The sequence below is a fragment of the Papio anubis genome, chromosome 5 (assembly GCF_008728515.1).
Source record: "Papio anubis isolate 15944 chromosome 5, Panubis1.0, whole genome shotgun sequence".
Taxonomy (NCBI): Eukaryota; Metazoa; Chordata; class Mammalia; order Primates; family Cercopithecidae; genus Papio; species Papio anubis.
The window spans coordinates 71,473,349-71,488,239 of record NC_044980.1 but is presented as its reverse complement, the minus strand read 5'-3'; the positions used below and the strand labels follow the sequence as shown (position 1 = coordinate 71,488,239).

Below are 14,891 nucleotides of genomic sequence, written 5' to 3'. Positions count from 1 at the left end.
AATTATAACAAACTGTCTCTCAGACCACAGTGCAATCAAACTAGGACTCAGGACTAAGAAACTCAATCAAAATTGCTCAACTACATGGAAACTGCACAACCTGCTCCTGAATGACTACTGGGTACATAACGAAATGAAGGCAGAAATAAAGATGTTCTTTGAAACCAATGAGAACAACGATACAACATACCAGAATCTCTGGGACACATTTAAAGCAGTGTGTAGAGGGAAATTTATAGCACTAAATGCCCACTAGAGAAAGCAAGAAAGATCTAAAATTGACACCCTAAAATCACAATTAAAAGAACTAGAGAAGTAAGAGCAAACACATTCAAAAGCTAGCAGACGGCAAGAAATAACTAAGATCAGAGCAGAACTGAAGGAGATAGAGACACAAAAAACCCTCCAAAAAAAAAATCAATCCAGGAGCTGGTTTTTTGAAAAGATCAACAAAATTGATAGACCACTAGCAAGACTAATAAGAAAAGAGAGAAGAATCAAATAGACGCAATAAAAAAATGATAAAGGGGATATCACCACCGACCCCACAGAAATACAAACTACCATCAGAGAATACTATAAACACCTCTACGCAAATAAACTAGAAAACCTAGAAGAAATGGATAATTTCCTGGACACTTACACTCTCCCAAGACTAAACCAGGAAGAAGTTGAATCCCTGAATAGACCAATAGCAGGCTCTGAAATTGAGGCAATAGTTAATAGCCTACCAACCAAAAAAAGTCCAGGACCAGACGGATTCACAGCTGAATTCTACGAGAGGTACAAGGAGGAGCTGGTACCATTCCTTCTGAAACTATTCCAATCAATAGAAAAAGAGGGAATCCTCCCTAACTCATTTTACGAGGCCAACATCATCCTGATACCAAAGCCTGACAGAGACACAACAAAAAAAGAGAATTTTAGACCAATATCCCTGATGAACATCGATGCAAAAATCCTCAATAAAATACTGGCAAACCGGATCCAGCAGCACATCAAAAAGCTTATCCACCATGATCAAGTTGGATTCATCCCTGGGATGCAAGGCTGGTTCAACATATGCAAATCAATAAACGTAATGCAGCATATAAACAGAACCAAAGACAAAAACCACATGATTATCTCAATAGATGCAGAAAAGGCCTTTGACAAAATTCAACAGCCCTTCATGCTGTTGATGGTATTGATGGAACATATCTCAAAATAATAAGAGCTATTTATGACAGACCCACAGCCAGTATCACACTGAATGGGCAAAAACTGGAAGCATCGCCTTTGAAAACTGGCACAAGACAGGGATGCTCTCTGTCACCACTCCTGTTCAACATAGTGTTGGAGGTTCTAGCCAGGACAATCGGGCAAGAGAAAGAAATAAAGGGTATTCAGGAAAAGAGGAAGTCAAATTGTTGCTGTTTGCAGATGACATGATTGTATATTTAGAAAACCCCATTGTCTCAGCCCAAAATCTCCTTAAGCTGATAAAGCAACTTCAGCAAAGTCTCAGGATACAAAATCCATGTGCAAACATCACAAGCATTCTTATACACCAGTAACAGACAAACAGAGAGCCAAATCATGAATGAACTCCCATTCACATTGCTTCAAAGAGAATAAAACACCTAGGAATCCAACTCACAAGGGATGTGAAGGACCTCTTCAAGGAGAACTACAAACCACTGCTCAGTGAAATCAAAGAGGACACAAACAAATGGAAGAATATACCATACTCATGGATAGGAAGAATCAATATCGTGAAAATGGCCATACTGCCCAAGGTAATTTATAGATTCAATGCCATCCCCATCAAGCTACCAATGAGTTTCTTCACAGAAGTGGAAAAAACTGCTTTAAAGTTCATATGGAACCAAAAAAGAGCCCGCATCTCCAAGACAATCCTAAGTCAAAAGAACAAAGCTGGAGGCATCACGCTACCTGACTTCAAACTATACTACAAGGCTACAGTAACCAAAACAGCATGGTACTGGTACCAAAACAGAGATATAGACCAATGGAACAGAACAGACTCCTCAGAAATAATACCACACATCTACAGCCATCTTATCTTTGACAAACCTGACAAAAACAAGAAATGGGGAAAGCATTCCCTATTTAATAAATGGTGCTGTGAAAATTGACTAGCCATAAGTAGAAAGCTGAAACTGGATCCTTTCCTTACTCCCTATATGAAAATTAATTCAAGATGCATTCGAGACTTAAATGTTAGACCTAAAACCATAAAAACCCTAGAAGAAAACCTAGGTAATACCATTCAGGATATAGGCATGGGCAAGGACTTCATGTCTAAAACATCAAAAGCAATGGCAACAAAAGCCAAAATTGATAAATGGGATCTAATTAAAGAGGTTGTGCACAGCAAAAGAAACTACCATCAGAGTGAACAGGCAACCTACAGAATGTGAGAAAAGTTTTGCAATCTACTCATCTGACAAAGGGCTAATATCCAGAACCTATAAAGAACTCAAACAAATTTACAAGAGAAAAATAACCCCATCAAAAAGTGGGCAAAGGATATGAACAGACACTGCTCAAAAGAAGAGAGCAGACACATGAAAAAATGCTCATCATCACTGGCCATCAGAGAAATGCAAATCAAAACCACAATGAGATACCATCTCACACCAGTTAGAATGGCAATCATTAAAAAATCAGGAAACAACAGGTGCTGGAGAGGATGTGGAGAAATAGGAACACTTTTACACTGTTGGTGGGACTGTAAACTAGTTCAACTATTGTGGAAAACAGTGTGGCGATTCCTCAAGGATCTAGAACTAGAAATAACATTTGACCCAGCCATCCCACTACTGGGGATATACCCAAAGGATTATAAGTCATGCTGCTGTAAAGACACATGCACACGTATGTTTATTGCAGCACTATTCACAATAGCAAAGACTTGGAATCAACCCAAATGTCCATCAGTGACAGACTGGATTAAGAAAATGTGGCACATATACACCATGGAATACTATGCCGCCATAAAAAAGGATGAGTTCGTGTCTTTTGTAGGGACATGGATGTAGCTGGAAACCATCATTCTCACCAAACTATCGCAAGAACAGAAAACTAAACACCGCATGTTCTCACTCATAGGTGGGAATTGAACAATGAGATCACTTGGACATAGGAAGGGAATCATCACACACCGGGTCCTATTGTGGGGGGCGGGGGAGAGGGATAGCATTAGGAGATATACGTAATGTAAATGATGAGTTAAGGGGCGCAGCACACCAATATGGCACATGTATACATATGTAACATACCTGCACGTTGTACACATGTACCCTAGAACTTTATAATAAAAAATAAAATGCATTCATTTTACATTTAAGCCACATATAATACAAATGAAACATGCAGTTAATGTTGAATTGGAACAAAACATATGAACACTTGATCTTTTAAAGGAAAGAGCAGCTAATGCTGCTCCACCTCAGGCCTACACTCCGAGCTTTAGGGCAGAGGCTGCAGCACACCCAAAAACACCTTTGCATGCTGGGCTGGGGGACATTGTACAGAAGGCCCAGGGACGGTACACCAGAGTGGCACCTTAGGACCTGGAGGAAGAAAACTATTAACGTCCCCATCATACCTAGTGGGGTACTTCATAGGGAACAAAGTGGGATGGAGACAAGAGTAATTAGGGTTTATTAAAGGCCTTAGAAATATTTAAGAATTGGTTAAATCATTTTAGATCTCAGCTGAATAAACTTCTGTTCAGATGGAGAATATTTTTTCAAGAGTACTAAAGTGTAGCCTGGGGGTCTCTTCTCTCCCCAAATCATTATACTTCTCAAAATATGCCCTTAACAAAAGCTGGTCTGCTTCTGTGTGGGAGGGGCCTGCCAAGGGCGTGACCTGTGTTCAGGCTGCTCGTCTGTTTCCAGTTTTGTTACAATGGTAGAACAGACTTCACGATTCACAGCCACCTATAAGTGATGGATTAGTCCATTCTACAGGTGAAGAATCATACGTCACTCACTCAGCCCAAAGAGGGCAGAGCCTGGATTCAAACTCTAAAGTCAGAGCTCGTAACTATTAACAGAATCACCTCTTAATTTTGTGAGTCTCTGCTGTGGTCCACCATATTTCTGGTTTGTGTTCTAGCCTCCTGCCCTTGCACTAGACTATGGGGTCTTTTCTGCTGCTTGATTTCTACCCTTTCGTTGCTGGTTCAGGACCTTCCATATTCTGGAGGACCAAGAGCCTGCACTGGCTGCTGGTCATTTCTTACAGCCTCTCTCCAGCTTCACTTCATCTTCCCAGCACCAATCACATTTCCTTGCTACAACTCATTGCCTCTTGGGTTCCCACCACTCAGATCTGTAGAGGGGGCCATGGGGTTAGAAAGACTTCCTTGTGAATCACCCCTCTTCAGACAGCATCTGAATGGATTCCCTCTACTCCACCCCTGCTACAAAGTCCCTTGAGGCCATCTGAGAAGAACAATGTGATGGGGTGGGGACACTGAGATCCCAAATGCCCTGGTAGTGACATGCCAAGCTGGACACCATCATAGGATGAAGACCACTATCAAAGTTGTGATGTGTGGGTTGACACACTGTCCCCAGTCTTCCTTCAAGCCTCATACTGCCATAAAGTCAGTCATGTTTTCTTTGTGGGGAAGTTGCTGTAAATGACTTAGAAGCTTTGGTGGGATAAACCCAGAGAATTTCAGTCAAGGTAGGTAAAGAAACAGAACTCAGAGTCAACATTAATAAGTGTAGAATTGATATTCCCAGGTATCTAAAAAGTGGGAACTTTGTAATCAAGCATTCTTGATTACATAGGTTGAATTTTCCAGAGAAAACATTTTTCCCCTCCACATAGGATAAAGCCCTCTTCCTCCTCTTGCAGTATCTTGCAGGTGAAATAAAGGCCTTTAAAATGTATCTATATATAAATATAAATACATATATAAATATATATATTTTTTCTTTTTTTTTTTGAGACGGAGTCTCACTCTTTTGCCAGGCTGGACGATCTCAGCTCACTGCAACCTCCACCTCCCAGGTTCAAGCGCTTCTCTTGCCTCAGCCTTCCGAGTAGCTGGGACTACAGGCATGCCACCACACCCAGCTAATTTTTGTATTTTTAGTGGAGACAGGGTTTCACCATGTTGACCAGGATGGTCTCACTCTCTTGACCTCGTGATCCACCCACCTCAGCCTCCCATAGTGCTGGGATTACAGCCGTGAGCCACTGCACCTGGCCTAAAGATTTGTTACCAAGAAAGTTTTAAAGTTTTGCTGAGTAAAATCTGGGGGGCCTAGGCTGCTTTTGTCATTTCAGGCCTCTGGCTTTTTTGGGAGGAGCTGTTGTCTTGTGACTGGCAGCCAGGGCGAGGCACCCACTGTAGGCACAGGGCTGATATCTGAGGGTCAGCAAGCGACTCCTTTTGTGCCTCACCCTAGTCCTAGCTCTGGTGGGACTAGGCATGAAAAATAACTCAAGTGATGCATTCTGGTTATATAGTGAGCAGTAATGCTGTGAAGAACAGGAAAATAGGTGTTTAAAATTACAAGGTAGTAGGGTCAGCAGAATGGAAGTAAAGCTTATTAGTGTCTACTCTCTTAAAAGTACACAGACAGAAAGTCCTTACAAAGTTTGCAATTTGTAACAAATCAGGTAAAGACCTGGTCTCCCTCTTGGCCCTTGCTCTTGCATTTAATCAGGCTGACATCAGGTGGTTCTGTGTGAATTTTGCTTATACCAGGAGTTGGCGAACGCTTTCTGCAGAAAGACAGTAAATATTTTAGGTTTTGCAGACCATAGCAAAGCAGTCGTAGGCATCCAAAAATGGCTGCAGCTGTGTTCCAATAAAACTTTACTTGTAAACCTACATTTGGCTTGAGGGCCTTAGTTTGCCAACATCTGCCTTAGACCAAAAGAGAAATGCTCAGTGCACCAAAAGCCCTGTGGGAATACATAGTAACAAGTTGGCCACGAATGGTGGAGGCCGAGGTGGGAGGATCACTTGAGCTTAGGAGTTTGAGACCAGCCTAGGCAACATAGCAAGACCTCATCTCTACTTAAACGAAAACTTAGCCAGGTGTGGTGGTGGGTGCCTGTAATCCCAGCTACTTGGGAGGCTGAGGCAGGAGGATAGCTTGAACCCAGGAGTTCAAGTGCAGTGAGCTACAGTTGCACCACTGCACTCCTGCCTGGGCAACAGATTGAGACTCTGTCTTAAGAAGAAAAGTAACAATTTGCTTTTCTAGAAGAGAAATTTTTAGTGGATTCACATTCCAACATGTAAAAAAGTGGCTGAAAATATTTCTAATAATGTGTTATTTCTTGATCAGGTCACATTAGTTGCATGAAACAGTCCCAACACTTTCTGTTGCAGAATAGATGCCCTTGCCCAAAGCAAGCAAATCAAGTAACAGTTACATCAGATCTGGACAGTGTAGCACCATGGGGATTTTCTAACCTGTTTTCTCGTTTGTTCTGCAGGTCTATTCCTTATCCTTGGTTTGATACTCTACCCTGCTGGCTGGGGTTGCCAGAAGGCCATAGACTACTGTGGACATTATGCATCTGCCTACAAACCTGGAGACTGCTCCTTGGGCTGGGCCTTTTATACCGCCATCGGGGGCACAGTCCTCACTTTCATCTGTGCTGTCTTCTCCGCACAAGCAGAAATTGCAACCTCCAGTGACAAAGTACAGGAAGAAATTGAAGAGGGGAAAAACCTGATCTGCCTCCTTTAGTTTGGAAAAGACATTAATGCCATTTTCTCCCTTGAGTAATCTTGTGAAACAGTTCACAGTTTCATCATTTGAGTCAAGTGGAGAACCAGCCTTTACCTACCAAAGCCACGTTCCACAGCCCGAGGCTTAAACAGGACCAGTGAGAGGCCACATCCAGCTACGCAAAGTTACTGGACGTGCGGTCTGCAGTGGACATAAGGAATGGAACATGAAAATAGTATATAATCCCTGACCTGGAGTTACCAAGTTCTGTCAGACTCCATCTCCCCCAGGTTCAATGAAGGATAATAATGTAAATCATTAGGGCAGCAGTTTCTCTGGTAAAGGAAGAGACCATCCGCCAGATTTGCAGGCTGCTTCTGCTCCAACGCTGCTTGTGTGTGAGCATCTCTGCCTCAGAATGGGGTTTTGGGTTGGATTTTTTGTTTTCCTCTGTTCTTTCAAGGCCATCTCAGTTGGAGACGAACAAAAAACTATAAATTTTACTGGGGACAGGATGTGTTTGCTAAAGGGCACAGCAAGATACTGTCTTTTGCTTAGCTGACCAAAGGGGTCAGCAGGGGTGGTGTGGAGTCATGCTGTGGAACTTATTCTAGGCTGAATCCTAGGGTAAGGTGGATCAACTGAACTGTCACTCCAGAGATTTTAGAAATTTGAGTAAAGAAACAATAAGGACCTATACAATCATATGAGAACAAAAATAAATACGAAATCTTGCTAGTGAAGACATTTTTTTTTCCTCTTCCCAGCAGCCAGGCTAGCACCAGTTCTGGCCCAGTGTCCTCTTCTGGAGATCACATGTTTTTCTCCTAAGGTTAGGATTGTGCTTTGACTGCCAAAAGGAAACCTCACTCTGTTTCCTCCTTCCAGGGACTGAGGTCTCCAAGCCAGCTGCGGCTCATTCAGATGTTCACTGGGAGGACTTGCCAGAATCTCGGCACTTGCGGGGAGCCCTTTCCTCCCTGTTTGGTGACCATGCTGTAGTCAGCTCTATTTCCAATCCCGACAGTAGCAGAATGGCATTCTACAACAAAAAGAAGCTAGTTGTGGGAGTTAAGTTTTTGTAGTTACTGGTGTTGATCCTGAAAGCAGACTGAGATAACATTAAATTGCTGCAACTGAAGAACTGCAGCTGAGACTTTAATTAATTCCAGGAAAGTACAGAGGACAAAGTTAATTCAAAAAGAGGAGCTAGATCAAGGTCACAGCACTGCCTACACCTGTTTACAAAAAGAATCAAATACCACTATGAATAAGGATTCAGGGGCTTTTAACCTACTTTCCTAATTACCAATATCACTGATTCAGGAAGACAGTATCTCAGAATGACCAGGGCACCGCAGAAACAAGCTACTCTGACATTATGGGAGCTTCAAAATTGTATCATGATACAGAAACACTCCTTAGCACTTTAAGAGATTTCTGGAAGGGGAAAAAGTGTAGGTCTTTGGGTTCATTAATCTGCTCGCTTGAGGACTTTGTTTTGAAAAAGTACCTTCTGTGGACAAGGTATTGTGTGTTAAGTGCTACCAGCTATACAACCGTGGTTCAGATTTTGCAACCTTGCCCCAAGTGAATCATGTTAAAGCTGTCTGAGTCTAAAGCACCATATGATGGTGCAGAACAGATAATTATACAGAGATGGAATGGGACAACTAAAGTTTTACTGCATTCTGGTTTTGGGCCTATATGAGAAACCATCTTATCTCACAGATAAGGGCTAAGGGCAAAAGGGGTGGGAGGTGTTTGTTAGGCCTTAATGAGTTTCCCATTCCTGAACCAAAATTCAAAGTGAGCAAGATATAAATCCTGTGATTTTGGTGAAGAAAAAAAACGGGTATCTTCATAGCAGCCTAGGAAACATTAACCATATCTCTAACACCACCCAGAAAGAGGCTGGAGGAGCCACTGGACAAAGCTCCTGTCTCTGTGTGTACATTTATAATGTTCTAACCAAGTCTCAAACCTTGGCAATAATTTTCATTAAAAGCAATCCCATTCATCAGACAAATCTTGATGGAAAACACAAAATTTTTCCATAAACTTATCAGAAGACTCACTTTTTTTTTTCTTTCTGGGATAGAGAAACCATTTTCTGACAGTAGGTTTACAATCTCAGTGTCCTTACAAGTTAAGTCCTAAGCTCAGAGGATCCTCCGAGCATGTCCATCACCTGCTCTTTGGCTAAGGCGGCAGTGTACCTCTAGATCAACCTGGAAACAGTCACAAGGGAGTGTGACTTCTTGGCCATAATAAAGTCACTTGACAGTGTTTATGTTACTAATTTGAACACACAGAAGACAAAAGCACAGGTATGCACACACACAAAACCCCAAACCACTAAAAACTACCTAAACACTGAGTAAATAGTAAAAAGGTAATGTTGGGACTTTTAAACCTTGAATTCATTAGCCAGGCTTGGGGTGAAAGGACCATCTAATATCATGCAAGTCTAAACCATACTCTTCCACACAGCTGTTTAAAAACCACTGGGTATGAGGAATATGCTAGTAAGAAATGTTAAAAATAGATTGTTGGCCCACACTTATTTTTCTAATAAATAGGACCATTATTACTACCAGGATAGTCTTATTTATTTTGCCTGAATTTGTGCTTAAAGAAAGCCTCATGACAGGATGGGATGGGCTGTGCTTCTCAGTGTACTCTGAGGCAGAAATATTTGCCTTGGATTCTGTGGATTTTTTAAACCTGTGTGCTGATAATTCAAACAATGTTGCATTAATTGTGTAAGGGTTTTTTATAGTTTTCAAACATCTGTGGTGTAATGATCTTTGTTAAACATATATTCTGTAAAGTGCCATAGTCTTTTTTTATGTGTAGCATATTTAAAAATGTATATGTATATTATACATACACAAGTTCGTGTGAAAGATGTGCAATAACAAAGGTGTATGTATGTTTTGTTGTTTTGGAAACTGGACAGGAGTCAAAACAGGAATGTTTCTGTTTTGGCAAAGGAGAGTTCCACATTTTTGCCTTCATGGCTTATTCAGTAACCTATAATTTTAATGCTACACAAATCTTATGTGAAGAAAAGACTGGTATGAAATCATTTTCTCCTGGGTCTAAAATAATCACTAGCATATGTCAAGGTTAAGCCAGCAAGCCAGGCCCAGTTAATGCTAGTCTTTCATGTGAAATGTGAAGCTGCCATGTTGCCTTTTCTCTTAGTAAGATAACTAGTAGCTGGTACATAATCACTGAGGAGCTATTTCTTAACATGCTTTTATAGACCAATGCTAATGCTAGACCACTATTTAAGGGCTAATCTCACACCTCCTTAGCTGTAAGAGTCTGGCTTAGAACAGACCTCTCTGTGCAATAACTTGTGGCCACTGGAAATCCCTGGCCGGCATTTGTATTGGGGTTGCAATGACTCCCAAGGGCCAAAAGAGTTAAAGGCACGACTGGGATTTCTTCCGAGACTGTGGTGAAACTCCTTCCAAGGCTGAGGGGGTCATTAGGTGCTTTGGAGGAACTCAGCACCATTTGATATTCAACAGCCACTTGAGCCAAATATAAAGTTGTATTTACAGCTGATGGACTCAATTTGAGCCTTCAAACTTGTAGTTATCCTATTATATTGTAAACTAATACATTGTTTGTCTAGCATTGATTCGGTTCCTGTGCATATGTATTTTCACAATGTGCTCCCCTCCCCAGATCTTAATTAAACCAGATTTTGCAAATTCATTCTTATGCTTTCAAGTCTGAGTATACTGGCTTCAATATGATGTGTATAATCTGATCAAGAAAATACCTATAAATCAGTCAATATTTATTTTAACTAGCTTACATGTAATATTGATGAATGGAAAAAAGATATTCAGGTATTTTAAACTATTCCATTCACTAGTAACATATATGTCCCTATCTGTGTTATCTTTAATGTCAAGTACGTATTTCTTCCTTGAAGAAGCATCAACACAATTATAAATAGGAAAAAACATCTCAAGTATTATAAAGTAAAGCTATGAAATATGAAAATGCTCCATTAAAAAGGAATTTTCAAACATAAATATGTAACAATGACAACAGGGAAAAGTTAACTGAAAGACACATCCTCCTCTTCCAACAACAACCCTAAAAATAAAAGCCAATGATATGGTGTCATTCCACATCCATGTTTCCTGAAGGTAATCCTGGCCATAAAAAGCCTCATCCAGAATAGGTGGAATTCTAATTTATAAACTCAAGAATGACACTAAATACCCTTCTCAACTCTTTCAACTCCCTGTATCCCATGAAGCATTTATTATTTCATACAAAAAAACAAAAAAGGCAATTTCTTCCCCTGATCTAGGGCCTATGACAGTTGAAATTACATTTATGTTCTGGTTTCTAATAAAAATAAAAGCTGACAAAGTTACCCACATCAGTTTTAAAAAACCACACACGGTTTTCCAAATAATCATGATTTGAATAACCCAAGAAAAATCAGAACATTTCCATTGCTTTTTCAGCTGTTACTATACTCTCCAAAATTTAATCCACAGAGAATGGTAGAAGCTGGGGAACCCTCCCATGTGCTTCCCCCACTTCCCATCCTTAGTTGTTATCTAGCAATTCTGCTTCTAGGTCCACTTTCCACACTGATCTTCCTGGAACATTATGCATTCAAATTACACCTACACCCCCTTAAAGTTTTTGCTTAACCAAACAACCACTTAGAATGGTCCTTACTAACACGGACATTTTATGTGGATATTATTTCAGTAGTTTCAAACAATCTTTTTCAACCCTCACACAATGAAGGGTAAGGCATCAAAGCAAACTTTACTCTTCAAAGCAGTAAGAACCAATAACTTTATTTCAGGGGCCCTCACTAGCAGCTGAGTCATTTGGCAGAGCCATCCCCCTGCTGCTCCTACTACTATCTTCTTCCTTGTTCAACTTCCTCTCCTTACCCTGAACAGCTGTGCAAGATAAGACTTGCAGACATAAACTGCCAATTTTACTAAGGTACACAGGACACAGATAAAAGCATACAAAAAGAGGAAGTAGTGAAACCAAAACCACATGGGAAAGAAAAGTCAATCAAATAACACATTGCTATTAGCAGCTTTTTAGCTTTTTATAGCCAAACATCCTGAAAAATTAAACACCTACAGGTAGGCAGTCCAGAAAGTGCCTATGTTTAAGAGAAACCACTATGATTTTATTCACAAGAGACGAAAGCCTGAATTAAGGCAGTGATGGTAAAAGACAGTCAATGGGATGAATTCTATGTTAGGGGAAAAGAATGGACAGGTGGACTGATCAGAAGTGGAGGGGAAGGAAAGAGTCTAGGATGATAGCCAGGTATTTAGTGTAGAAACTAGGTGGAAGGTGATGTGATCAACAAGAGGAAGACTCCAGAAAAAGCAGGGACAGTGAAGGTGAGGAGGTTCAGCTTAGGCTGCCAATGTAGAAGTCCTGTGTGCAGCTAGGACTATACTAGGGAGAGAGATTGATTTGGGAGTCATCAATACACCTGAGAGATGGTAAGTGTCCTTAGTTATCGTGCAATTTCTATGGGCAGATACTACGCTAAGCACTTCATAAAATTCATTTATTCATCAAAACCCTATGAGATAGAAACTACTATCATTTTACAGATAACTGTCACTTAAATAACTGAGGTGAAATAATGTGTCCCAGGTTAGAAAGCTAGTAAGTGGCAAAGTCAAAGCTCAGATATATGTTTGACAACAAAGGCAACCCCCTCAAACTGTTATGTTGTTTCCTTCTACCTGGAATGCACAGGGTGGGAAGGCGGCCAATGCAAATTCCTGGGCAACACCAATATCTCTGCATTGCAGACACTTAGAATAACTTCCAAATAAAACTCCAAAAGGGCCTCACCATCACAACTGATGAAAACACTGCTTCTTCCTCCCTGTCAGAGAAAACACCTAGTGATTTTTCATAATTTTGAAGATGACATATGTCTCAATTTATCAATCAGGATTTAGCTCAATCCTGAAAACAGACACAAGAAATTCAGTATATGACAGTAGGAAAGTAAATGATAGGCTGTGACAGTTTTTATTGTTTTCTTAGTATCAAAAATCTCTCATTCAGAGTAAGCAACTATTATAATCACACCAGAAGCATATTTAACCTAATAATAAGGATTTGTCCTCAACTGAAGTTTCTCCAAACTCACAAATGCCAAAGACCCTTTAGAAAATTTACACTGCTGAAGGATGGGCAATAGGACTCACCTTTAGGTGGCAGGTGTTAGCATTTGGTCTGGAGAATCCAAAAATCATGTAAAAATTTTGTTGATTTTTTTTTCCAGTATCCATTGTCCCTAAAGGATGGACATGAATGACTGGAAATGTGGAAGGATGAAAGGGAAGACAACTGGAACGAGGCAGCACGGTGGGGCAGCCACGCTTGGCAGGAGTCAGGGGACCTGCCTGTTCTCATCATCCCTCTCCAGCCCCTCACCACCACCACTCACTGAGTGACTTTGGGGTAATTTCCTAGAACTCTACAAAAACAGAAATTATATCACAAATTTGGTATGAAGATTAACTGATGTAATATAAAGCATTTAGTACAGAACACTGGTATACAGTTAAGCCCACAATAAGTTACTAATAGAAAAAAACTAAGAAAATACTGTCCACCCAGACTATTATCATTTTAAAATTACAATCTATGAAAGGTAACATAACTTGTTGTCAAAACCCATGTAATTTTACCTGGAGAGACTTGGTGGATTGGCTACCTGAGGCCACCATTTCTTTTTCCATCCTGTTATAACAGAGCATTCAGCTAATTATCTTTACCTTAGAGCTTTCAGGAAGTGGAAGATTTCTTGGTGGGTGCAGGGTACTCAGTTACTCCTATTTAGCAAAAACAAAAACAAACAAACCTGTAGCACTGGGTGAGCCCATAAGCCATGTGAAACCAGAATGCTCAGAAAAGGAACCTCCTGATTTGTCAAAATCTATTGGGATAAAAGACTTTTTAGAAAAGGAACATCCAATGCTGGCCAAGGGTGTGAAGAAAGAGGCCTTTCTGTACATTGCTGATGGAGTTACATATGGATAAAATTTTTCTGGAGAGCAACTTGGCAATGCACATGAAAGGCGCTTTAAAAACTATACATACCCTTTAACTCAGCAATCTGTACTAAAGAGAAAACAAAAGCTCGAGTCCCTACATTTAGCAACAATATATTCCTTGATAAATTATTTATAACTTTAAAACCCTGAAAATCAAAACCTAAAGGAATAAGACTTTATGATACATACATAGGATGGTAGCCATATAGCTATACTAAATGTTACAGAAATATATTCAGAGATATTAAAATTGTCAATACATATTTATATCATAACTGAAATAAGATAAACTGTTGTGTTAGTTAAGATCCTCCAGTTAAAAGTAATAAGAAACCAATTCAAGATAGCTGAGGGAGAAAAAGCGGTAAGATTATGAGGATAACGGGATAAGGGTGAGCAGTAGGGCTCTGTAAAGGAAAAGGAAAGCCACTAGATCTTTTCTATGTCATTCATTTTACATCTCCTGTTATGTCGATTTCATTCTTCATTTTCATTGCAGACCAGCTTTCTTGGTTATTCCTTCCTCATGGCAGAAAATGGCTACCTCTTATGTTCCAATTCTGCAACAGTAGAGTTCTAGACATATCTACATTCAGAATAAAAAACTGATGAGCCAGGAATGAGTCCACTATGGCCAGATGACATCCAGTACCAGTGTGGACTTTAAGGACCCAAAGAAATGTGGCTTTTGAGAACTAGGTAAATATCCCTAAAGGATGTACAAGGATGTACGGGGTCATCTCATTTTTAATATTAGGAAGTTTTCTTCCTAGAAAAATTAATAGAAAGATATAAACCAGATTTTAATAGAAGTTATTCATGGATGTAAAATTATGAGAATTTTAGTTATTTCTTTTGCTTATAAATATTTTCTATAATTTATACTGAAATGTATATTGATTTTATAAATTAGGTTAATTTAAAAAACTAAACTATCAGGCCATTATGACATAAAGCTAAGTGAGGGGAAAATAAGGTTTTTAAAAATCCATATTGCTTATATATCTTAACTCTACAAAATAGATATGCATAGAAAAAGATTAGAAGACAATAAAATATTAGCAGAGGTACCCCAAGA

At 39.9% G+C, this 14,891-nt stretch overlaps 1 protein-coding gene across 10 annotated transcripts in view; it reads left to right on the top strand.

Moving 5' to 3' along the window:
* The window catches only part of LHFPL2 (LHFPL tetraspan subfamily member 2), a 163,056-nt gene extending 152,593 nt beyond the window's left edge, over window positions 1–10,463 (top strand). For all 10 annotated transcript variants that reach the window (XM_017959680.3, XM_009208661.4, XM_021939495.2 and 7 more), the window contains one exon: window positions 6,478–10,463. In XM_017959680.3, the coding sequence (XP_017815169.1) occupies window positions 6,478–6,734 (257 nt within the window). In that variant the 3' untranslated portion in view covers window positions 6,735–10,463. The remainder of the gene's footprint in view (window positions 1–6,477) is intronic.
* The last annotated feature ends 4,428 nt before the right edge of the window (window positions 10,464–14,891 follow it).